The 25,918-nt window shown below is 37.1% G+C and overlaps 3 protein-coding genes across 16 annotated transcripts; 1 reads left to right on the top strand and 2 right to left on the bottom strand.

Moving 5' to 3' along the window:
* Positions 1–153: 153 nt before the first annotated feature.
* On the bottom strand, positions 154–2,350 carry Arc42 (Activator-recruited cofactor subunit 42). The gene is made up of 6 exons (XM_069115508.1): positions 2,219–2,350; positions 1,882–2,129; positions 1,702–1,801; positions 864–1,531; positions 572–795; positions 154–510 (listed from the first exon to the last, which is right to left on the bottom strand). Exons 2-6 carry the CDS (start codon positions 1,901–1,903, stop codon positions 298–300), a joined length of 1,227 nt encoding a protein of 408 aa, XP_068971609.1. The 5' UTR covers positions 1,904–2,129; positions 2,219–2,350; the 3' UTR covers positions 154–297.
* A 105-nt stretch (positions 2,351–2,455) lies between these two features.
* LOC138181032 (uncharacterized) lies at positions 2,456–4,652 on the top strand. Its single transcript, XM_069115513.1, has 5 exons — positions 2,456–2,842; positions 3,145–3,448; positions 3,609–3,770; positions 3,903–4,308; positions 4,411–4,652. Exons 1-5 carry the CDS (start codon positions 2,727–2,729, stop codon positions 4,509–4,511), a joined length of 1,089 nt encoding a protein of 362 aa, XP_068971614.1. The 5' UTR covers positions 2,456–2,726; the 3' UTR covers positions 4,512–4,652.
* Positions 4,653–4,774: 122 nt separating this feature from the next.
* Rbp (RIMS binding protein) lies at positions 4,775–25,264 on the bottom strand. 14 transcript variants are annotated; one of them, XM_069115496.1, is made up of 17 exons: positions 24,391–25,264; positions 20,986–21,276; positions 19,721–20,037; positions 19,400–19,574; positions 18,830–19,273; positions 18,425–18,731; positions 17,755–18,341; positions 17,551–17,677; positions 16,552–16,760; positions 15,912–16,316; positions 15,308–15,833; positions 14,942–15,160; positions 14,651–14,856; positions 14,350–14,577; positions 13,991–14,252; positions 12,025–12,278; positions 4,775–10,504 (listed from the first exon to the last, which is right to left on the bottom strand). In XM_069115496.1, the coding sequence occupies exons 2-17, from the start codon at positions 21,127–21,129 to the stop codon at positions 9,986–9,988; spliced, it is 4,929 nt and encodes a 1,642-aa protein (XP_068971597.1). In that variant the 5' UTR covers positions 21,130–21,276; positions 24,391–25,264; the 3' UTR covers positions 4,775–9,985. The 14 variants fall into 14 exon arrangements, with proteins under 14 accessions (XP_068971597.1, XP_068971596.1, XP_068971598.1 ...); XM_069115495.1 differs by having other exon boundaries at positions 20,986–21,345; positions 24,458–25,264; XM_069115497.1 differs by having other exon boundaries at positions 24,458–25,264.
* Between the last annotated feature and the right edge of the window lie 654 nt (positions 25,265–25,918).

The following is a 25,918-nucleotide window of genomic DNA, read 5'->3' as shown; positions in this document are numbered from 1 at the left end:
TGACAATGCAGCATTAATATAGACAGACATACATACATATGTATATAATATTTTGCGATATTTACATATGTATATATATATATATATATATATATATATATATATATATATATATATATATTATGACGTTGACTTATGTAGGAAAAAAGCTACTTTGCAATCATAATATATAAAATTTATTGATTTTTTCTCATGTAAGGAACAGATATATATATAAAAAATTAATGGAATATATAAAAATATTTTGCTTGCATATAAAGGGTTTTAGTAAAAAAATATATATTACATCTAAATACTTCAATTAAGATTATATTCTTTGATAATATTTGCAGCAATAACCAGTCTTTGTATTTCTGATGTACCTTCATAAATTTCCGTAATACGCGCATCTCTGTAATGACGTTCTGCCGGCATATCAGTAACGTAACCCATACCACCTAAAATTTGTATACATTGATGAGTACAAAAAGTAGATGTTTCAGATGCCGACAACTTTGCCATAGCAGCTTCCTAAACAGGAACAAGAAAATTATTGATTACATTTAAGCTTAATTATTTTTTTTTGTCATACCTTTGTATAAGGTTTATTATTATCCTTAAGTGTGGCTGCTCGCCATGTTAATAATCTTGAACTTTCTAATTTTAGTGCCATGTCAGCAATTTTTTGTTGAATTATTTGTAGTTTTATGATAGAATTACCGAATGCTTGTCGTTTTGCTGCATACTCAACCGCACAGTCCAGAGATGCTTGAGCTATGCCTAAAGCTTGAGCAGCAATGCCTATTCTGCCAGCATCTAGAAATGTAATTTAGTTACTACACTTTTAGATGTTGCATTTATATGGATGTTAGTTTATTTCATACCTAGAGTCATCATTGCTATTTTAAAACCCATTCCTGGTTCTCCTAATATATTTTCTTTTGGTAAGTTACAATCTTCAAATATTAATGAACAGGTACTGCTTCCATGAATACCTAATTTATCTTCTTTCTTACCAACACTGAGTCCTTCTGTAAGTTTGTCAATTATGAATGTACTTATACCTTTATGCTTTTTAGATCTGTCTGTTGTAGCAAACAAGATAATTGCATCCGATTCATATGCATTTGTTATCCATGATTTTGTACCATTAATTATATAATTAGGTCCATTTAATTTGGCAATAGTAGAAGCAGCACCTGCATCACTACCATTGCCTGGTTCACTAAGAGCAAAACATCCAATCTTATTACCATTTGTAAAAGGAGTGATATATTTTTCTTTCTGATTTTTACTGCCAAATTTTTCTATAGGACCTAAATATAGGGAATTATGTACACTCATTATAACACCTGTACTGGCACAAGCTCTAGATATTTCTTCCATTGCAATAACATAGGCCAAATAATCAAGTCCAGTTCCACCTACATTTTCGGGAACTGCTATGCTCATTAAACCCAGTTCACCCATTTTTTTTATTTGTTCTTTTGGATAAAGATGTTTCTTGTCTATTTCTCCCGCTAAAGGCTTTAATTCTCCTTCTGCAAAATCCCTATAATAATATTTATTGTAGAATAAATAAAATAAATTACATTGCAGAAGAAAAAAATATGTATTATAAGATTACAGATTGTAATTTAATATAAGTGTAATAAATCAGTTTAAGAGAGAGAAGCATTATCTTTACAGGAGTAAAAATATTATAAGTAAATATATAAGTACCTGCATGTTTTGTGTAACATCTGATGAGTCTCTGATAGCATAGAAAGAGACGCAATATTTCGAGTAACATTATTATAGATTGTGGTTATATTTTGTGAAACTGCAGCAGAAAATTAATCATTAGGTTTTTATATCTTACATTTGTATCTCTAAAATAGCACTTTTTAAATGAAGACGTACCAAGTAACCTTATTTTGTACATTGTTACCAAGTTTCTTTAAAGTGACAATAATACTAATATTTCAACGTTTCAATGAATTAATTAAACCTAGTCTTACAGCAATATTATTATATTTAATAATTTTATCTATACTGCTTTATATCGGTGATAACAATGACATACACACATATGCAAGCTGAATTTGAACAAATTATAGCAGTCAATCTTTTACTAAAGAAATTATTTTTATATGTATATTTAGAAGAAACTTAAGTGATTATAGTTGAATAGTTATCTTCATTATATGTTACTTATAAAAATGTTTAATATAAATTTGAAAAATAATAAACTCTTAACTACGTATTATTTACAGATGGAGGGACGACTTGATGCAAAAAAGAAAACGAAAAAAGATAAATATGAAAATAATAACAATAATTTGTACATTGGAAAGATAAGTAGAGCCTCTTTTAATATGCTCTTTTTTTATTTTAAATACTGTTTTTTAAGATGTGTTTTAAATAGGTATACATAATTAATTTAAGGTACTTTTGAAATATGCCATTTTTATTTTAAATAAGTAGCAACTTTTTATTTTTATATAAATGAAATGTATTTTATGTATTTATGCTATACGTTGACGTTTTTCATAGTCATAAACAAGCTTCAAAATTGGCCATATTTTGCCGCGATATATTCAACGGCAATAAACAATCAATATGTTCGCGGGAGTAATACGAAAATCTGCGCATGTACGGATAGTATTCCTGTTCGATAATAACTGGTTTGTTTTTCAGCTCCAGACAGTGAATCATAGAAATTTAACGAATAACAATAGGAATTTCTATTGAATAGAAATCAGAAGATGTCGAATAGTAAATGTGTTAAACAGTTACGCAAAAATTATGTTAAAGAACAGCAAGAAATGTCACATTCGGAAAAACTACGATTAATAGATGATGAGTTGAATGCATTTTACAAGTAAATTAATTTTCTTTTATATATATAGATATAGTTTTTCTGTCTAAAATTTGTATAATATTGGTTCTTATTAATGTTTTTAGCTTTGTTCCAAAGAATGACATATTTTTGTATTGTTCATATGTAAACATATTGTTCACATGTTTGTTATTAATCTTCTATTAACTCTTTACATTATCCAATTATTCTTTTACCAGTATTTTATATATTATATACATGGTAAAATATTTTTAATATATTAATTATATTGCATTACATGATTTTAATTAATTATCATTATATTTCATATGACTGGTTTGTAGATATTGTCAACAGGCTGGTTTCACAGAAGAGGAAATGGATATTATTTGTCAACCGTTGGTGGCTGCAATGCGACGTTCTTGGCTACAGCTTGTCTTTCGTGGAACGCTTGTTCTGATTGTCCTTGGAACTTTAGCTTGTCTAGCAGCCCAACTTGATTTTGTTGGAACACATTTTACTGCAATCAGTCGTCTTTTACTTATCAAAGTTCTTCCAATTTGGAACTGGCAACCTTTGTACTATGAAAATTGTATGATCAATAATCCTTTTTATAACGATTACATGATAACAGAAGAAGACTGTGTGGTACGATTATTAATATTGATTTAGATATTACTTTAAACAATGTTATAAAATGTATTTCACACAGTTTATTTTTCTATAAATGATTAATTCCGATATACAGAAAGTATTGAAAGTATTGCCAGAAACTAGTCATTAATCTTTTCAAAAATTATATTTGCAGACTTGTGAAGCTCTAGAAACCATTGATCGTTTGTCAGATGTGAGATATCGCAATCTTGTTGATAATTATTTGAGTAGGGATGCACCTGCAATTATTACAGATGCAATGGACTCTTGGGCAGTTATGAACACAGATTATTTCTGGTTTGATAATATCACTCATGTAAGTACAAAAGAAGATATATTTTATAAAAGTATTGTATTTTTCTTTATTCTGAGAAAATAAATACATAATTCTAAGATAAACAATTTCATGTACATTAAACAAAATAAATGATATATATTTTATCTACAGCTTTATTTAGAAAACGAACGCTTAATGGAAACAGTACCTTGTGCTTTAACTTCAAATCTGAGAACTGGTTCGTCCGACTTGGCAGCATTTTTACGTCGGGTACATTCACCTGAAGTAGCTAAATGGTTTGTCCACTGGCAAAATTGTGACATCAATGCGGTGAAGGTGTTGAGAAAATATTATCAACGCCCGTACTTTCTTTCAAGTACTGTCTCACCAGCACATTTTAATTGGGTCCTTATGTCTTCGGATTACAATAGTCCAAGTTATAAAAAGGTCGAACTAGATTCGGGTCTCATAGCTCTAGCTCAATTACGGGGAGCTACGCAACTTCGTTTGACTCCTATAAATCCTTGCAATAGTTCTTGTCCCGAACTAATAGCAGATTTGCATCAGGGCGAGATGCGTAAGTTGAATAATTGGTTTCACAGTTAGACTTTTGATGGTAGAAGAATTTAAATTAATAAACGTAATAGAACAGACTAAGCACTGATGACATTGATTTTAGTTGTTTTTACTAATTTAATGTGGACTTTGGAATACGCACCGATGAGAGGATTAGACAACATCGCAATCTTGACTGAAACCGTCTGGGAGGAGGATACATAAACTATAACACTTTTCTCTTTATATTGCGTTAGTCCATGATATTCCGAATCCAAGTATATATCGCTTAATTAAATTATATGTACATGTACTCATTCTGCTACAGTGCATAGTTCACATTAAATAAAGTATTCTCGCTCATCAGATACGTGTATACTTATTTTGTAGGTCGACCGTTTTCTACTTTACGACAGCACGTATAAAACCTTTTATTTTACTATTCTATCGGAGGTTGAAGAAAAGGACTTGACGAGGATACCAAAAAGTAACAACAAACAAGATTCGTTTTTTATTAATTAATCGTTTATAATAACATTGTGTTTTTTGCTGATTTTTTTCTTTTGTAGCAGTTTTTCCGATATTTCAGTTGGGCTAACAAGAAATAGATTGTTATGCACCGATTCATAGAAAAAACAAAGCGCAAGATTACTGAATGACAAACGTAGCTGGCGATTCGACATGCTTAATCGATGCGATAATTTGTTATATTAAAAGTTGTATGAGTGTATATAATCGATTTCTTCTTTTGCGCTACGTTCTGTTTATACAATCTTAGGGTATCGATGCAAGAGAAGGAATGACAATAATTGGCGCCTAGCTAATAACACCATCGAAGTATGTTCCTCGGGTCTTCTATTCCGCACTCTGCAACTACTTCTTTTCAACTCATTTTCTTCTCAAACCAACTGCCCTCTCTGATTTTTATTCATTATATCATATGCACCGATATACACACACGCACACGTATGCACATTCTTCCTCTTTTCTTTCTTTATTCTATCTTTCCATAAAGTGTTTTCATGGAACAAGGTTCTACGATTCCGAAGAGAGCTTTAATCTCGCATCGAAGATTAACACTCATCGCTAATATCTGTTGGAATATCGTGTATTATTTAACTAACCGTTATCTAAATCGAAATAACGCATGTACATCTATTTTTCTCAGGATGTGGAAAACACTTTTCTGAAAGAGAGGTTTCGGTATGAGACCTAACACCGATTACTTTATTTATTTATTTGTTTTCATCGAATCGAAAGGATTTTCCACGCGCTTCAGACGGTCTTCTCAACGAAAGAGGATCGACGATCGGACGAACATCATTCCGCGATCGATTTATTTAGGACATACACATACGCATCATCCTCAGCACGGCTTATATTTGCAATTCATATTGTATTAGCTGTCGCGGTATCAAAAGATTGTTTTATACGAATCCATTCAACGACTAAATTTATAACAATGACAATGTACAAGTGAGATACTACACAAAAATGAGCGTAGACAACGAACGAAACGATTTCGTGGTATCTAAGAGAATCCAATTTTCTCTCGTTTATTATATTTCCCCACACTTTTTCATTTAATTTCTTAGAGCGTTATTTATGTTTAGTCTGCGCTTGTTTTTTTCTTTTTTCTTTATTTCGTTTCGTTTTATTTTTGGTAAATGTTTAAATAAAAAGATTCGACTAAGTATTATCCGTTAGTTCCTAATCATGTTCGACCGTTGCATTGCGTCAGCTTATTGTTCCTGTTGTTGTTAAAATTATTATCTCCTAAGATTTGGTCTGATCACAAAGAGAGAAGAGACAGAACTTAGCTCTCGATTCGTGGGATACTTGAAATGGGTCTTTCCCTCGCGTTACATTCTTTGCTTCTTTTTAATTAATACTACTTGCATATTTTTTTTCTTTTTTACTTTTGGTTTATGATATCTAACACTTAACGATAATAGATGAAGATCTCCCCTTAACTCTCTGTTCCAATATTCTTTTTCGTACATACTCAATGCGGCTATATTTTGCAGTGATTCTGGATTTCTCATACATTTCCGTTTGAATCGCTTTAAACTCGTTTCGCTACGTGACTTATCGCTATGAAACTCAACAATGAAAGATAAGGAAAGAAAACAAAACCGTCAAAGAGATGGAAGATGAACGTTACAAATTTGCTAAGTAATATTCAGTTAACACATTCACTACCATTTGAACCAAGTTTTTATTTACGGGCTACTGATCGTTTGTCTGTTTTCTTGAAAAAAAATTTCGTTTCCCTTTTTATAGATATATAGAACGTTCCGTCAATTTTCTGCCATCGTTGCGAGTTAATTATTGTTTTTGTTTACATCTTCCGACGGATCGGTTGAATTCTCAAATTGGTAGCTTTCGTCGATCGATCCTGACACTGGTAGCGAACGTGTTAAGCGTTTGAAGATCTTAAATGTCACGTCAGTCTTTTTTCTTTTTTTTTTTTTTTCTTTTTTCGTTTAATCGCCTGAATCAACATTTCACATTAGATATGTTCACAGCAAAGATTCATAGGAATTCTGACATCAATCGCGAGTTTACTCCGAGATCACGCAAGGGGTTCTATCGGACAAAGATGAAGGAAAACGAGTTTGTTTCTCGCTCGATCCATTGGAATCCACTAAATCAACATTTAATCGTTAAATATTCAAGAATATCAATAAATTACATGACGACGGCATTCTAATAACAGCTTGACACTAACCTGGTAAAATTATTATTTACGTAACGCTACATTTCCTTCCAATGGATCAAACGACGTCATTGATAAACGCGTTTCAAAGAACAGCATCGAAAGCGTATTTATCCGTTCGACTGGATTTTTTGATTCAGATAAACTTTTTGAGTTTTCGACGTTCGCGAGAATACAGGTCGAACGAGATCGACAAAGTTGATTTTGCAATTTCGTGGCGTTAAATCGAACACGGAAATCGAGCAAGCATTACACATTACACATTTCGCGGCTTTTGGTCGATGACGATACGACGATGGCTGGAACCGCGATCGTTGGAACGTTGCTTAATCATAATCACCTACAGTTTCCAAATGCGTATTGTAAATATTAAGAAAAATGCTTTTATTCGTCTGGCTTTTCCATTGTGCCGCGAACGAAGCAAAAAGAAACACTTTTACGGAACTAAGGGAAACGAATCTACATTTGAATAGCCGAATTTGGTCTCTCGAGAAAATGTCGTTTGGTCCATAGTCATAGTATACACAGTTCCTGTAACTCTTGCTCGTTAAACGTTATGCGATTCATCGTGATCGACATTGCAAAAACAAGAATCACGAATTATATAATTACGAGTCTGATGGTAACTACTACACGCGGAGGTGGCTCAAACACGTGGTCCAGCAAATAGTTCTTCACAATTTAATTGATTAACTCAATAGTTGATCTTTCCGATGAAAGATAAGAACGAAATATCGCGGTAATCGGAAATTAGGATTTGGGAAAATGTTAGTCGATTTTTTGCATTCGAATTTGTTACTCGGACAAATGTAAAGAAGAAAGTTTTCGTAAAGAATGGAACTGAAACTCAAAGCTTGATACTTTGTGAATAAAATGAAGCTTAATTGGGCCGCGCGTCTGACACCCTGATAATTAATTCCTAGATCGTACATCTTTCACCGCTTATTACCGCATCTGTCGACACTCGATTAACATGAACGGACGAGAGGCAACTATCGGTTCCAAACAGATATACCCGCAATATTTAATAACAATTATGACCAATTTCGTTTATGATTCCCAAAGTATGATACCGGCAAAAATGACATTTTTTTAATTTGTCACGTTTCCTTCGCCTTGCTAAGGTTTCTTTATGTATATTTATATTTATATATATTTATATCACGGCGAAAGAAAAAGAACAATCGAAGGTAAGGATACTTTGTACAAAATACGATACAAGTAGCGATGTAACAACACTTTGCAATAGTTAAATATATGTATATGTATGTGTATATATATTTGTATGCATACATACCTTTACGTAGATATATCAATAATCAATACATATATACGTATACGTATGTACGCATATCTGTATATGCATATGTATATATTTATATCTCATTACCGTAATATACGTATGCTATGATCTCTCATATTATCCCCCTTCTCATTCCCCCAAATATATTCTTTTGTCGATCGAATTCACATACTCCATCCCCCTCGGAGCGATATTAATTAATTAATTAATTTATTTGTTTTATTTATATATTTATATATTTATATGTTTATGACGTAGTTCAGTTTGATCCATGAGTCGTCCTATTATAAATCTTCCGGTCGATTATTACATTAACACGTATTTCTTAATGTCGTCTGACTTCTGTCTTGTAAAATGGTTTATTTATTTCGTAGTCGTGCTCGCGACCATGACAAGCAGCGACTATCCAGTTTACAAATGTCCTTTACGAATGATCCGCTTGCATCGCGTTAATCTATTTGGCTATTGTTATAATAACGCGCTTACTTCCTTCCTTTCGTCTGTTTATGTTAATGGTTTAACGTAAAGTTTGGTTGTACACCTTAGGACAGGAAAATGAAACATCAGGCGAAGAAAGACGGAAAGAGCAAGGAAAACCAAATGACAGAGAATAAGAACAACAATCTTTCCTGTGCTTATGTCACGTAAGAGCTTCTTCTAACGCGAGATTTAGATAACAGCCTAAACTCCTGAACTACGAAATGAAGTAAATAGTTCTATCTTTCCCTTTGTTTTTAACAAATTTGTCAACTTCGTGCAATCTCATTTCAGTCCACTTACTGCCTTTTCATATATATGTATACATAAAATATTATTGATCTAATTAATACTTAATATAATAAGAAGAATTAATTCATTGGAATAATTGATGAATGATTCTTTTTTAATAATGATCTGATTATGTACTATCATTCGATTGCTTCTATCCCTGTAGTTTGTTCGGAAGTGCTCCGTTGTGGTCAAAAATTTCAGCATTCCAATTAACGCTAAAACCGGCTACGTGACATCTAGACAAACGATACTATCGTATACAAGGAGGAAGTAGTAGTAAGGAAAAAACATAACGAGGAGAAGAAAGATCAGAAGAAGGATCAGAAGAAAAAGAGGAATAAAATAGAAAAAGTCGAACCAAGATTGTTCGTTATTTTCAGGACTCTGCGCTTCTGTTCCAAAGAACAAGAGTCGTTAATCATGCGATTTCAGATTGATTACACTCTCGGACGATGTGCGCGAGATATATTAGAAAAACGCAAGCGATCATTCCTCTTTTCTTCTCATCTTGTTAATATAGGAAGTTGAATCAACGAGAAAGATACATTATAAATAATTCGATCTTCTCGTGGGCGATCAGAGCTTTTCCGGCAATGGTTGCGAAAAATAATAACAGTCGTTATAGTAGCAGCAACAGCAGCAGCAGCAATGGCAGCACACATTTACATTTGTATTCGTTCAGGGATATTCGCGAAGACCTGAGCGGACGAGACGCGTTCGTACGTTCCTGCCTGCGCGTCTCGCTTACTCTCCGCGAACGTTTCTCCGTGTAATACTGATTTACAAACAGACCTCCCGACCCCGACCCCGACCCCTCGAGCTTTCAGCGTGGACCCACCCGATGGATAACATGATGGGACAAAAATGGAGAAGAAGCGGAGCTGGCGACACGAGCAGAGTAATAACTCACTTGCCTAGTCCGAACTTCATGAAAATCAGTTCTTTCCCTTTCGACAGGATATCGCCGCCAGCGCTCGCACCGGCCATCTCCGTGAATTTTTGCATCAGATTCGGCCCTGTACTCTGCTGCTGTTGCTGCTGTTGTTGCTGTTGTTGGCCTTGAGTAGTATTCGGTTGCGCCTTCGCTTGAGGCGTCGGTAACACCGTTGGTATTCCTCTCATCGGCTTACTCGTGCCCTGATTGCCTTGCATAGAGGAACCTTGGTTCTGTTGAGAATACGGCTGATTCGGTTGTTGCTGTTGCTGTTGCTGAGGCTGTTGCTGCTGGAATTGTTGGCCTTGGGGACCGAATCCTGCACCCTGTTGTTGATAACCTTGATTCTGTGGTTGATAGTTTTGGTTCTGCGGATTTTGCTGTTGCTGCTGGTACGGTTGATTCTGTTGCTGATAATCTTGCTGACCAAGGCCCTGCATACCTCCTGGCACATTACTACCACGATTGATCGCGCCTCCCCTCCCCTTCCCCTAGAAATTGAAGCGACATAAATTAATTAAATAAACTACAAAGATGCTCGCTTGTATCTTCGTTCTCTATAGACTTGTTCGTATAGGTTTTCAAACAATCTGCAGCAGCAAGTTTAATTTCGTTTCGTTTAATTGTAGTATTCGTTTCGAGTGCTTGGTACCCTGAAAAGTTCAAACAAATTTTTATTCTACAGAAATAGATTCCTTTATGATGCCGCTGAACTTCGATCTAATCGAACATTAATTATTTATCGTTTCGTTACACATTACAATGATGTCTCGCTTTTTCCCTACTATATCGCAGCTATCTTACGATGTTCTATGAGAAGTAATGCATTTGTACTAATATGCTGATTTATCGTTACCTAGATGAGGGGGCGATAATGTGAAAAGGTATTTTAACATATGCTTATTAGGACGTAATATTCGAAACAAAATTAAGTGGTTCGTTTCGCTTTATAAACTAACTAATTTATAATGTCGTTATTTTCGATCAGTGTGACGATATGTTGACCTGTATGGCGCTCAAACTTTATGCAACTGTTAGAAAATGGAAAAATATACTAAATGGAATCGTACAGAATAGGAGCTGAGATGAAAAATGACAAAAGTAGAAAAAGGAAGAGAGGAATAGCTGAACACCAGGAAAATATAGTGTTTTCAGTTACTAAAAAAGCATGATTACTGCGTATTCGTGCAACTTACGTATCGGCTATTATACATGCTTAATGCTTAGACGGCTATTAATTAGAAGCATTTAACGACAAGCTGTACATACCACGGTTCTTTTACCGCAAGTATTGTTAATAAAGTGTATTAGAAATTTCCTTTGTTAATATTTATTCGAAAGTGTTAGTAGTAAAATTGAAATATTGTACTTCTTAGATACAAGTCTATCAAATGCAATTTTCCATGCCAAATAGATGTTAGATACGAATAGCTCGTGTCTTTGAATGCTGCTTTCTTAATGAAAATTTTACAATTTCTCCTCTCGTATAATTGTAAAATTTCTCGATCTATTACTGTTAGAAGCAATTGCTATTTCAACACTGTACGAAATCGATCAGCATATAATAATAATTGCAAGAAGTAATTTCCATCAACGTCTTGTATAAATACACTAGGTAAATTTTACGTGGCCTTCTAACAATATATCATATCACAAATATCGAATATTCGTGTCAAAAAATATTCAATATCAGTTAATATTGTTAATTCATCGATCGTTTAGAACTTCCAAAAACATACCTGAGTCACTGAAAATATTTTTCAATCCTTAAATTGTCAAAGCCATCGGACTCGATTATCATTCTTTGGGTATCCTTCCATAAATGAAAGAGGAACGATAACAAAAAAAAAAACTTAGAGAAGTATCTAACTAGAAACTAAAGCGTGACGGTGAATTCGGAGAAACTAACGAAAGAAATATAGTTGAACAATTGTACAAGTTTTGCAGCGAGAAGATAAAAAGCACGCAGAGAAGCAAAAGTGAAAACTTCTGGATAGAGCAGTGGACTCACCTGCTGTTGAAGGTGGGGTGGTACGGGGCCTTGCTGATGGGCACCCATAGGTGTGGGCCCATGTTGATTGGACGTGGTTACAGTCGTGTAGCTGTGGTGATTCGCTTGTTGGTACGCTAGATGCGGTGGATTGTTTTGTTGATGTTGGAGTTGATGTTGTTGGTTGTTCATTAGTGATGGTGGTTGTTGTTGTTGTTGTTGTTGTCTAGAGTCTAAGTGACAGACAGGGACAGACACAGGCACAATGCAGGCATCTAGCAACAGAGAAGAGAACAAGACCGTGTTGTCATTCATGGCGCATTTATCCTTTCTAGATGGACATTTAGACGCGCTGTCGAGTATGCCAAGTAATAATTTCTTCGTTCTAATGAAATTGTACTTTTTTCCCTTCTATGTTCCTATTTCTTGTTTCTACTCATTTAATATCAGACCTTTTTACATTTTTTATCTCAATTTTCGGTATCTCTTTACTTTTTTAAATGTTTTACTTCCAACATCTTAAAAAGTAAAGTTCTAGATTACTCGGCAAAACCTGGACTTGCGCATATAGTTAAATTTTTCTCGCGACTTTATTCTTTATGCTTCAAGACACGAAATCTGATAGAGAACATCGTATTAATAACTCGAAATGAGTCATCAGAAAGAGTAAATTGCTTCAATGTCTAAATGGCCAGCATGACAACACGACACGAACGACAATCATGTGACACGACGACCATCGACCAGTTCAGGCACACAGAAACATAGTATGTCATTATATAGAATACACGCAATATGGTTATATACATATATATACATATATACATATATATTTTCTTACACACATGCATATGTATATATATGTATATGTATATGTATACAGTGTAAATATAACACGTATATATATATGTTATATAGAGGAAAAAGATAGGCACGTAAAAAAGTAACAGAGCCGAAAAGTGCTCGAAAGAAAAAGTACGAATATAATACATACGTAGATACAAATACATATGTATGCATTTGTATCTAATAGAAAACACTGAAAGCAGCTTAGTGTTTTATTGTATATATATATTCATATATATACAATATATTAGATAGATAAGATAGATAGCTAAATAGATAGATAGGTAGAGATATAGAAAATCGTTTTGCATATGGCAATACACGTGTTCCTAAAAAAATTTGCAAATACAAAATAGCTTTCACACATTGCGCGGGCACATTAATCTCGTTATCGGATATATTGTGATAATTTCGAACGAATTCCTAGAAACTTGCTATCAGAATGCTATTTTAAAATAATCTCCTGAGAAGAAACGCACCGGGTGACTTACTCGAATGCCTTATCGAAATAGTTGACACGTTGCTTTACCCTCTATTGCAATCTCTCAGTAATTTTGCAAGATAGGTACGCCCCTAAAAATGTAAGCTCTGCATCGATTAACGACGATCGGGCCTTGCTAGATGGCTCAATTATAAACTTGTGTAACCCTTCTGCCTGTCGTCTGGCACATCTAGTTTCGTGTCTTGTGTTGCTTGCTGTTTGTATTTTTTATTTATTTTTTTATTTTTTTATTCACACTGACGTCCAGTTGTTTTCCAGTTTTCTCTTTTTCTTTCTTCTTTTCTTCCATTTTAAAAGCAACTATTATCGTACGCATCATCGTTTGGCAATTCAAGCAGATTAACTCATGTCGGTCGAATACATGGCGCCAGTGTGAATTTATTTTCAACCCCTCGAGCCAGTGTTTTTATCTTCGTAGAAATCATTCTCAGTCTCGATCTTGATTATCACTGCGTTCGGTTTTCTGCTGCTTGCTTACTCTGTCATTTCAAATTTAGCTTTATTTCGCTTCACAAAGTTGAAGAATAATGGTAAAAGTTCCAGCTACTTTGTGTACTTGGCTTGAGGAGCTATTTGTACCATAATTCGCGGCATCGTAATGAATAAAAGATCGAATGGCAATTAATTTCAAGTTTTTACCTTTGCCTCGTCGATGACCAGTAGGAGGAGGTTCTCGAGGCGGAGGAGGCGGTCCTCTTACTCCGGGTCCTTGACTTTGACCAGGAGGTCTTCTGTTTCCTGGAGGAAGTTGTCCTTGTGACGGCTGATCAGGCGCTTCAGTGAGGAAATTGCTCGGTACTAGGCCACGGACACCATTTAATTCACCCATATAAAATCCATCATCGTCCAAATCACCATAGACATAAATTTCATTCCCAGTTTGAAATGCCAGTTCCACTTGCTATGGAATCGAAATATGTTAAAGTGTGTAAGTATAAATTTAGCTTATATACGTTCCTATATAAAGGGATAGAAATTTTGCTTGTTAGAGAACTTACGGAATCAACATTGGGAGATAATTCGTGAGGGTCATAATCGTATAGTGCTATCATTTTCTTTACAGGCATGCTAGCGTAGATATCTCCCCATCTTCCTCTCCTTCCTGACTGTCCCTGTCCTGGCTGGTTCGGATCTTTAATTTCTTCAACCATGTTGTAAGGAACGTATCCTCGTCTACCATGACATTCTCCCCAATAAAATCCATCCGCGTCTTTTTCACCGTACACCTACCAAATTAATTTACGAGTTAACATTTCATGAATTACGTGACAGACAATCAAAAAATCTATTGATAAAGACCTTAATCGTATCGCCTTCAGAAAATGGCAATTCTTCTTCGCATGCGTCTGGATTGGGTGACATTCTTTTCGGGTCATAATCGAATAGAGCAACAAACCAGCGTGTTCTCTTGTTCATTTGTTGTGCACTGCTCGATGGATGACTGGCACCACCTTGAGCTTGCATTCCCCGTCCACGGTAACTAGAAGTCCTACCTCTCTGACTTCCTATGAGAGTAAAAAATGCAAAATAGAGTTAACATGTAACACATTGTTAGTAGATCAATACGTTTAAGCATAACTGTATTCGAACCTTGTGTCGAGTGTTCATAGTAAGGATCTTGAGGTCTACCACCAGGACCACCCATTCTTCCGGGTCGATGTGTCCCAGGAAGTCCTTGCTGTCCCATTTGTGATCCGTATCGATGTTGGCTGCCATGATGCAGTGGCATTCCTCTACCTCTGCGTGACGGATCATCTTCCTCGCTGTAATTCGCTTCGCTTGCCGAATCTTTGGTGATCTCTGGAACTCCTAAGCGACAGTAGGCAATACGTGCAAAATTTCAAAAATTTCAATCGATCATTTTGAATAAATAGTATTTCGTTGTGATATCTAAAATATTTTGAAAAAAATTACTAAGGACATGGAAACTAGTTTGATTTATCTAAGGACTCTTACCCATCTGGGACATGCTCTGTCCAGGATAAATTTCTTTATCGGATAAATTTTCGTCAGTCTCGATGATAACTTGGCCGTGAGAGTCAACCCTAGTATTGCCGTGTCGCCTTATGTGAGATGGTACAGGAGTCGATGGATATCTCTGACCTACAACTCCCATACGATGTCTATTCGGGTCGTCCACTTGCCCGGTACCAGAAGGCTGAGGTTGTCCTTGATCTTGCATGTGCGTAGATCCATGTTGCAAATGAGTCGCGGTCCCGCCACGAAGAACGCTACAAGGAATGGCAGTAGCACAGCTATCGCCCGATTGACTTTCCCTGCTTTTTGTCCTAACTGTGATGTGCTTTGGGTTCAAGCCCATAAGCTTATGTATGTCCACCAGAGCGTGGTCACCAGTGGGGCTGTCTACGTCGGTGACCTTTTTTCCATCGGCATACACCGCGTAACCGGTGACGGCCGAACCGTTTAGGGCAACAGGCTGCCAGGTCACTAGCAAAGTGCCGTCCTGCGGTCCAGCCTCCACCTATCGTAAATATCATACGATTATTCATTAAATATCATAACAATTATGACAACGGAATACATTGGAACAATTATTAACCTGGATATCGACCGGAGGATCAGGTAATCCTTTGGGCAACGTTTTGAAATGGACGTGACACGCTAAATTATTTGCCGCTTGAGTGTTTTGGTCCTCGAAGTGTGTCGCTCTCAGATTTTTCGCTTTAACAGTCACCCTATAGATCGTCGAGGGTGCTAAACCAGTAATTGTGTGTCTGTAAACACCAGGCTTCACCGTTCTAACTTCGACGTTATTCACGCAAACCACGTGTTGATGATTACTATTGCTCGGCATCCACGATATGACAGCACTGGTGGCGGTTACATTCGACGCCTTGACAGCAGTTGGACCCAAGGCTACATCCTTACCGATCACCATTGTGCAAGCGGCATCACGAGACGTTCTTCGTGAATGCGTCACTGATCGCACGCTTATCCTGTGTGGCTAAATTAACAATCAAATGAAGTCGAATAACTTGATAAGCTCCTACGTTTATTTATATACATCACTATGCAAAAAATTTCACGAAACCTCGTGAAATTCAACCGTACCAATTGACAAGAGATACTTTGTACTCTATTATAAAAGTGGTTGATCTTTGGTTTCTGTAGAATTTAATAATACTGAAATTTTGCAAAGTGCACACTATTCTACTGGAGAAAAATTTATCCTTACGAACCCTGGTGGAATCAACTCCCTCAACCAATGCTCTGGTCCTCTCAGTTGCTTTCACAGTAACCTTCAACACTCCATCCACGTAGACGTGATAGGACTCCAACTGATGAGTATTTTCTGGTGCCGTCCAACCAATTAAGACGCTCTTGTTCAATTGCCGCTCGAGTGTAAGGTGCTGCGGCGCCGGAACTAGGTCCGAAAACAGGTAGACTTCTTCAGGAAAAAAAGACAAGACAAGCCTAGCTGTAGCTAAAAATCTTTCACTATCTAATTCTCTAAGCCAACCTAAGACCATCCAATACTCAACACAGTACAAGATTCCGTTTATGTTGATCACCAATCATTTACCTCTGCTCTCAAACAGAAGAAACCATTCTTTAACTGCTACAACAATTAAATAACATGCATTTATTCTACTTTCAAAGAAAACCGTTAAATAACAAAAATTAGTTAAATATGGAGAAAATTGGTATTCTACACATACGCAATTAAGCTTTCCTTATTTTGAGGAACAAGCGTAATTAAAAGATATGTATTGTTGTGAATATACATATACCTTGTTGAATCAAAGAGAGTGTTAGTGTTATGAGAAGAAACATACTACGTATTTCAAAGAGCTGTCTGATGAAGGTATGTTGGAACAAGAAAGCGCAATACTATAACGTCATCATAAGTTTGACACTGATCAACATATTAATTTTCAAATTAAAAGTCACTAACTATACATTAGAAATAATTTTCTAATGAAATATTCACGCAAGCATAAGGATTTTTCAACTTCTCTAATATTTAATACTTTGAATTCGTTAAGAAACATCAGTCTAATATCTATCACTTAAATTCAATTACAACACAACTATGCACACCAATATTCCTCAAAGAGGATCACATACCCATAATTTTCACGCTATTTCTAGTTGCAGTTACACATGTACACCTAGTTCATCACGGTCTACATGCTTTATAATGAAAGATCCAATAGGTAATACGAAAACGTACTAACCTGGTGGCTCTTGTTCGTCTTCTTCTGCTATATTATCAAGCTCCGCGTAAGCAGATAGTTCAGCTTGTCGATTTCGATTTCCTTCTTCTAAAGCCGCTAACTCCAGATCAATATCCTGAAGATAACACTAAAAAACAAACAAAAATCTCAATTAGCAATGCCTCGTAAAGGAAATATACGTAACGTTTGTCGTAATAATCTTACATTGCTCACTTGGGGAATATTAGTCGAAGCAGAATCATCAACGTCTCTGAGGCCAAGAACGGCTTGATGAAATTCTAATAGGTCATCGCCGATTAATTTTTGGACGAAATTAGCTGGAACGAGACCACGTCTACCGTCAAGAGTTTCTGCATCGAGAAAACCATCTTCGTCCGGTTGTCCCCAAACAAGAAGATAATCGCCTCCCTGAACAGGCAACTCCGCTTCTGGATTTTCGTTTGGCGAGTGCTGAAACGGCTCGTATGTAAAACGAGCAATATAGACGTAACATCTGCCTTTGCCGGGTATATCCAGCATGTCCACTTGACCCTCTGTTACAATATTGTCATTGGTCAGTCGATCCAAGGGATTGGGAAGTATACTACTGGGTATCTTTGGCATCTGCCTTGAACCAAGGAAATGATGACCCGTCGTAGCAGGTGCTGTCGGCGAACTGGCGCGTAAACTTTGTTGAATCTGGTGGATGATAGCTTGCTGTTGAAGTTGATTGACTTGAGACTGAGCAGAAAGTTGCTGCATTGCTTGAAGAGGATCGCTTATCGCTTGTAATAAGCCTGTCGATGTGGTTCCTGTAAAAAAAGGAAAGAAATAATTTTATATAATGAAAGGAGAAATTTTTTTAATGGAAAATCTTTGAGACCCTGATTTATACCTGAGCTTACGCCTGACGTGCCAAAAGCATTGGTCCCGACGGTGGAATAGGTCGATCCACTAGTGACGAAACTGCTCGGTACGCTCGAAAAGGAAAGAGCGGTTTGAGGTACACTGGTAAGTGCACCCAAAGTAGAGTGAAAGGAGGATGTCGAATAGGGTGGCAACGAGGATAACGTAGTTTGTGGGATACTTGTCTGTGGAACGGAAAAGTTGTGATGCGGTAGTTGAGTACTAAAGCTACTCGCCCCTGTACTATAGGTTCCGTTTGGATGCGACGTAATGGACAAACTTGGATATGTCGTTGCCTACACATACAGATTAATGTTAATTCATAAATTAAAATTTGCGATTATACTTAAAACATAATTTTAAATCCCATAGAATGGGATGAATTCATTCGTACCTGCTGACTTCCATTCAATTGAAAACTTTGGGCGGTCTGTGTGGGCTGGGAATAATGAGGTAATATGCTTTGGCTCGATGACGTCAGGTACGTTGTAGAGGCCGAATGTTGTGGCTGTTGTTGTTGTTGCTGCTGGAGCGGCTGCTGATAGGTTTGCGTATGCGGATAACTCTCCTGATACTGATTACTCGTATAATGGGTGTGCGTTTGTTGCTTCTGCTGTGCCTGCAGAACACTTTGAGAATGAGAGCTCTGTAACTCGGTATGTGTCTGTTGCGGTTGTTGATACTGTTGCATCTTTTGTTGAAAAACAGGTTGCGATTGACTAGTGGAGAGCGACGGTGCTGGTGGAATTGCTTCGCTGTAGTGATACGGCGGCCCATTCGGAGTCAGTGGTGGACAGCCTGGCATCATTGGTGTTAAGGGCATAGGTGAACCTGCATACTGTTCCAAATTCTCGATCGATGCGTTTTCATTTTATAAGAAACAAAGACAAAGTGATCAAGCAAGAAAGAGAGATAAAGAGAAATAGCTTCATAGCGAAATAAAAACGAATGATTATTTACATACGTGACTCATCTGTGTTGGCATTCCTAGGTTCAAAGCATGTGGAGGTGGATGCTGATGTTGACAGAGATTAGGAAGGTTTTCCGAGCTAGATCGCAAAATACCCTGTGTAACTGAGGGTTGTTGCGTAGTAACGGATCCTCGAGTGTGATCCAAATCGTGTATCATTCTACTAGCACTATGTTGATAAAAATTAGATAAGATTAATCAATAACCGAGTGACATTACGAAAAAGCGATGGAAAGGTATCGATCGTTCAGAAGTGAAATATAAAGCGTGTTTCAAGACAGGAAGGTTAGTAAAGTATAATATCAAGAAACACACCTATTATCTTGTTCTATCTTTGCTATTATTCTGTCAATTTCAGAACCAGTCGGAGGCCAAGTAGTCGGGACCGTCGAGTGACCCACCATAGGTCCTCTGCTTCGTGCACGTCTCAGGCTTGTTAATTCCAAGGACAATTCTTCGTGCCTGACCATCTGTAACTCCGTCTTCTTTTCAAGTTCCCTTATCTTTGATTGCAATGCTTCAACCGATTCCGGGCCTTGATATCGTCCTGCTATCTTTTCGTGTAGCTGATTCTGTGCTTCTGCATGTTGGCGCTCGAGATCCGCTTTTCGAGCTTCCGTTTCACGCATTTGCTAGAAACACAATATCGGTATGATTAAGAATAATTAACTTCTTCGAAACAGATTCTTTTCTTTAGCACCAAATGAAACTCAAAACAACAAGACAAATATAGAATTCTTCATCTGAACGAGTTCATAAGCTAAATGGCAAATGATAGATGTCCACCAGCGGTTAGAGAATACATTGATGTCCGTCTGTGCCATTTTGTCACAACAGAGATCAGTTCTGAAAAATCTGAAAAATCTGACCGTCAAGTTACGCTTAATATTTATGGTTGAAGGTAGGTAATCACCTTTAATAACCCGGAGGAACGCTTGATTGAAAGACACGATGCACAACGAGAATCATCTGCGCGATATTAATAACGAAAAGAGCCTTTGTATTCTGAATGCCTGGAAGGCAGGTACAATCGAACTTACTCGACGCAAACTTGTTTGTTCGTTCTAGCGAGGACTATCTAATGTTAAAAAACGATCGAACCGAAGAAGAAAGAAGGAGAGTGGCAAGAATTGTCAAAACCCTATTGCGGGTTACCTTTTAATTAAAAAGGATCTTTTTCGTTCAAAATTTGCTTAGGACATCAGTATTTATCGGCTGAGAACACCTCGTTGATACGCTTCTGTCGACCCTCGAAACCGATCGTAATCACGTGATACTTATTACAGCATATGATTATTACGTGCCCACTATTTTTATACGTAATATTTGATTATGTTTCGATCTTCATACTAGACGAAACGTTCTTCTTTTCATAAACAGATTATCAATAAATTTCAAGACAACGTAATTTAGTTCGAGTTAGGATTAAATCGATGGTATCTCTATGGTTATAGCTAAGCGTTGCGAACGAAAGAAAATTCATAAAAATTGAGAAAAATCAAAAGTGATATATGAAGAGCGCCTCGAAGAAAAGTAGGGAGGAATAAAAATTAAAAAATTTGAAAGTTGATGACATTTACCTCGAGGATGGATTCAAGAACTGCGTCCTGCATGATGGTGGTTTTCGTGGAGGTGGTAATCCCGACAGCAGATCCGGTATCCTGCAGCTGCGGAGCCTGAGGTGCCGTGGAAGCGCCACCTCCAACACCACAGCACTGCAACATCCCTGAAGTCTGAAACCCTCGCCCGTCTTTATCACGGCCAGTCCCTATCGATCTACCGTGTATCTAGGAGCTATCTTAATTAATTGGCGGCTTTTGCGGGGCCTGCCAGGCTGCACACGACGATCCCACGATTAGGCGTACAATTCTCTGGATGCGAAAAGGAATTCTTTTTTCATCGTGTTCCCACGATACCCTTAGACCCCGAGTGTAAATCGACTGAAAATAGTCGGTTACTCTCCTCGCACGTATAATCATGAAAAAAGATACTTTTCGCATTCAACCCTCTGTATATAGCGACAACAATGATCACATCGTATTCTACTATTTTTCTTTCCTTCTACCATTATTCTACGGTAATTTCTCTTTTTCGTTAAGGATCCGATTAATCAGCAATATATTACGAGCTGATATATAGAGGATTAAACGGAAATCAACATGCCACATACGCCGCGCTCGGTACACGAATAACGATAACGTCGCAACGATTTCCGTGATAATGACACGTGGAAGGTGCGCGTGAAACCCAATTGTCGCCTCATTCGTACAGCTTTAAAAACGATCGACGCGTGTAAACTGCAGTTGCGCGAGCACAATTACAAATTACCGATAGCACTGCCTCTAAATGGGAGAAATTCAATCAACGGGATTACTGGCAACAGGTTCTTCGGAATGTTTCGATCGAAATATACCCGATATGATCAAAAGTTGCCCTTTGTTTCGTTTATTTTACGCTCGAGCCGAATAACGCGGAAAACATCGTTGATATTTATATCAAATTTATCGATACGTTGATTATTATACTCGCGCGATAGCCTGTCGCATTTACGTGAACGTGAAATTTTGCAAGAAAAACATTTCTTCGAGGTAGAAATCGCGTGAATCAAATCTCATCAGCCGACGAGTTATTTTCGACATGAAAGCACTCGAGAGAAAAAAAACTATACTCGTGCATGCCTATGCAATTATCGTATTCCCAGTTGTAACGGAACTTGATTCTTTGAACACGACTACTAATGAATTTTGTCACGCTCGGATATTTGCCTTTTGTTATTTTTGTTTTTCATAATTCTACGATTGACCGCACAATGTGTCCATCTTTTTCGCTTGAAATTACTGAAATATCGAACGATCAACAATTTGTTGCATTCGAAACTACTACGTTTAAGTAATCTAATAGGTTTCTTTCTTACATCATTGTCGGGAAATATGTATGTTGGACGGAGCTTAAATTTTGCTGACAGGATAACTAAGTATTATCGTTAACTAAAAGGAAAACCACTAATAGTACGATGAATAATTTCAAATAGTTCGTTAAAATGGAAAATAAAACGTGAAAAGATCAGACATTCTGTCGTAAATTAAAGGAGAATTAAAATCATTTATCGTTACAGTTGAACAAAAACGGAATAACGAACATAATGTGCGACGATCGCTTTAATCTCTTTTCGTATCATTTACACCTTGCAATATGTTCAATTTTAACCAAAGCGTATACGATTTGCGTTATCTTTTAAATCAATAACCGAATAAAATCAACCGTATATCCGTCTTTCGTTGTGCAACCAAGAACATGTGCCGTTAAAGAAAGAAGTGTCTAAACGTGGTTCTATTCCTCGAGCTACAAAATAATCTGCATTAATTTTTAAAACAGTTTATCCTGGACAATAAAAATTAACTTTTACTTAGATAATTATTTGATCTCAATGTGACGAGAACAGCTCAATTTCACCGGTTCTTTCTTTTCATAATTTCATTAATTCTTTTCACGCTCGAACGATCCAATCACGGTCAGACAGGACAGCAAAGAATTTTCGGCGCAAGTAGTAAGACGTACGATATAGCGGCCGACATCTAGTTACAACGAATTCAAGAACATCCCTGCTGCTTTATTTTACGATTTTTGCCATGTAACACCACGCGATACGTGTATCACAGCGATTTAATTAAATATATTTAAAAAATACGAAGGACCAGCAGAATATCAAAAATATCTAAACACTATAAACGAACGAACGTTATTTTATGAAAACGCTTGATCCAAGAAGAAATATGTTTCAGCCTGCTCATGATACGCAAGTCCAATAGAAACGATAAAGGTAAAGCGCAGAAGTTACGCAAAAAAAAGTAAGAAAACTAAATTTATCGAATAAGAGAAGTGGAATATATAAAATGTAACGCGTTAGGGAATGAATATGAAAGCTACCTTAGATCAACCTGAGGACGTGTAGAAAAAGAAGCAGTTGAAATATGCGAAGACCAAAAGAAACAGGGTAGAAAGAAACGGATGGACACCGATACACATAATACGGTAACACATCGAAAGAGCGAACCAATGGCTTGTTCTTTCAAAGGAAAGACACTTGTTTTAAGCTTCTTGAGACACGATAAAAAATTCAGAAAGGAAACAAATGAAAGTGACCTCTCGACATTTGGTTGATGGAAAAGGAAAGGTTGAGGGTGGTAGTTAAATACAGGAAAGAAGGAAGGAGAGATTCAGAATGAGTTTCTGTCTATGAGCACGGGTCGAGTGGCACGGCACTGCTTATTGATCTCACTACCAATGGTACGTAGTATACATATACACCCGGTGCGCACGGGACACCACTGCACGACGATACGTAAAGCATCCACTATCACTATGAACTGCCTACTGCTATCACCACGAGTAGCAGCGACGTCGACACAACTAGCGGAACCCTTCGATACGTTTCTTCGCGATACCAATCATACAGATGAAAATCGTGCCACCATCGCCGTCTCCATTTCCTCACTGACACTGTTCTTACGTTACTTCCCTCACTAGGTCGTTTTCCCCGTTTCTTTACTCTGATTTTGTTACGATATTTTTTTTTCTGAATGTTGCAACGATACCGTGAAAAAATGTTCTACCTTGCGTTCTCGGGTAATTCGTGTAAGATTCGAGCGTGAAATCTTTTTTTCAGTCACATTTATAAGACCTCGAAGAAACGTTCCGCTTTGACACTTTTATAGTTGCACACGAGCACTTATGTACCACGGTAACAAATTTCTCTCCGTTTCTTCCAATCAGAAATATATACTCTTTCATTCTACCCTCTCTCTCTCTCTTTCTCTCTCTCATACACATACACACGCACGCGCACGCACACACACACGCACGCACACACACACACACACACACACACACACACACCCTTACTCTCCTTCTCTCCTTATTTTTCAATCAAAGCTAACGAACTTCTCTTTCCTTTTCTTTCTTTCTATTCAAGAATTCAATCTTACACAATCTATCGTATTGGTTTGTTCACGATGTTGGTTTCGTTTCTTTCACGGGATGCACGACACTTACGATGACCGAGTCGAAGGGATTGTGGCAGGCCAGGGCTGCTGCTGCTGATGAGCGAACTTCACGGGACTCACGAGCTTTTTCACTCGGCTATCATCCCGTACAAGCCCCAAGATCTGCTCGGCCGTGGAAGGCAGGCGGCAGGGCTGCTGGAAATCGGGGGAGGAGGTATATTCGCTCGTCCACCGGAGGAAAGGGGAAACAAGTGGGGGTAGACACGGTTCTGGCGGGAGTACAGTTACTTAGAGGGGATAGAGGACCGGGAAAAAGAGAGAAAGAGCGAGAGAGGTGGTAGCGAGGGGTGCTGTCGCTGGAAAAGCAGCCAGGGGTAGGAACTCCCGTCACCACCAGATATGGGTCACTTTACGATCGATACCGATATAGAACCCCTTCGCAGCTAGGGATCACGAGCGATCGCTTACGTCATTCCTACCCCAATATAGCACCCTAACCTACTGTTCCTTTCATCATCTTTCATCATCTTTCTCAATCTTCTAGAAAGCAGTTTCCTTCGAAGATATTGATATAACATAGCATCGATGGTCGTCTAAAGATCATCAAACAGAATGCAATTTAGGAAAATGTAATCTTAATCGAGAGAAATCAAACATGGCCGTAAAGTCGTCATACGACTCAACTCGGAAACGTGTGATACACCCTGGAAGTCTAGTGACTTTACAGAATGGTTTGTCTCGTAGCTACATGAGGTGTAGCTTTCACAAAAGACCAATCAATACGCGCGAGACAATCCACCGATCTTTCCCTCTCCTTTTACTCCAACTATCCTTCTTTATCTTTCTTCTTCTCTACGTTTTACACCCCTTCCTTTCCTTGTCGCTCCTTCCCCTTTTGACTTTCCCCTCCACTATTTTACTCTCTCTCTCTCTCTCTCTCTCTCCCTCTTTCCATCCATTTACCCGGTGTGCTTACATCCATCTACACTCCGCCTTTCTGAATCTATGTTCTCTCTTCATTCGTCATTCTATGTTACTTGCCTTTCATTTCGTTTTATTTTTCAGTGGCATAAGCATCATCTAATACGAATGAAACCAGACGAAGAAACTAGACTATTCGTAACATCAGAGAATTGCCAAGATTCATGAGAATTTTGCAAGCCAATAATTACTGAGATTTGTTGCCTTCTATTTCTTTCCATTCTTGAAATCCAATACGATACTCCCAACAGTTATAGGACCGTGAAAGAATTCTTCCTGAAAGCCATTGTATGTATATAAGTTACATAGTAATCGTTTTAGCCTTATTAAATTCACATTATATATTTTATAGAACATTATTAATCATATTATTATACGTTCGCAATCTATAGCAGTCACACGTAAAATTATGTAATAAATAACTATATGCAAACCACAAGTGAAAGAAGCTATATTAGTATTTATATTTAAATATCGAATAGCTATCTTACTACATCAAGAAGTTGCAATTTGACTTACGTAGTTAATG

Source organism: Bombus flavifrons, chromosome 6, assembly GCF_040668555.2.
Source record: "Bombus flavifrons isolate JBK064 chromosome 6, iyBomFlav1_principal, whole genome shotgun sequence".
Taxonomy (NCBI): Eukaryota; Metazoa; Arthropoda; class Insecta; order Hymenoptera; family Apidae; genus Bombus; species Bombus flavifrons.
The sequence above is the reverse complement of the archived record's forward strand: the minus strand, read 5'-3'. Positions and strand labels throughout refer to the sequence as shown.

Excerpts from the sequence above, each read along its gene's own strand:
- Arc42 (XM_069115508.1), bottom strand. The coding sequence starts at position 1,903 with ATGTACAAAATAAGGTTACTTG. Across the intron at positions 1,802-1,881 it reads GTACAAAATAAGGTTACTTG|TTTCACAAAATATAACCACA; the intron begins GTACGTCTTCAT and ends TTTCTGCTGCAG. Across the intron at positions 796-863 it reads AATAGCAATGATGACTCTAG|ATGCTGGCAGAATAGGCATT; the intron begins GTATGAAATAAA and ends TTACATTTCTAG.
- LOC138181032 (XM_069115513.1), top strand. The coding sequence starts at position 2,727 with ATGTCGAATAGTAAATGTGTTAAACAGTTACGCAAAAATTATGTTAAA. Across the intron at positions 3,771-3,902 it reads GGTTTGATAATATCACTCAT|CTTTATTTAGAAAACGAACG; the intron begins GTAAGTACAAAA and ends TTTTATCTACAG. Across the intron at positions 4,309-4,410 it reads TTTGCATCAGGGCGAGATGC|TTGTTTTTACTAATTTAATG; the intron begins GTAAGTTGAATA and ends CATTGATTTTAG.
- Rbp (XM_069115496.1), bottom strand. The coding sequence starts at position 21,129 with ATGTTGCAGTGCTGTGGTGTTGGAGGTGGCGCTTCCACGGCACCTCAG. Across the intron at positions 17,678-17,754 it reads ATATTCCCCAAGTGAGCAAT|TGTTATCTTCAGGATATTGA; the intron begins GTAAGATTATTA and ends TTTGTTTTTTAG. Across the intron at positions 10,505-12,024 it reads CACCCCACCTTCAACAGCAG|GGGAAGGGGAGGGGAGGCGC; the intron begins GTGAGTCCACTG and ends TTCAATTTCTAG.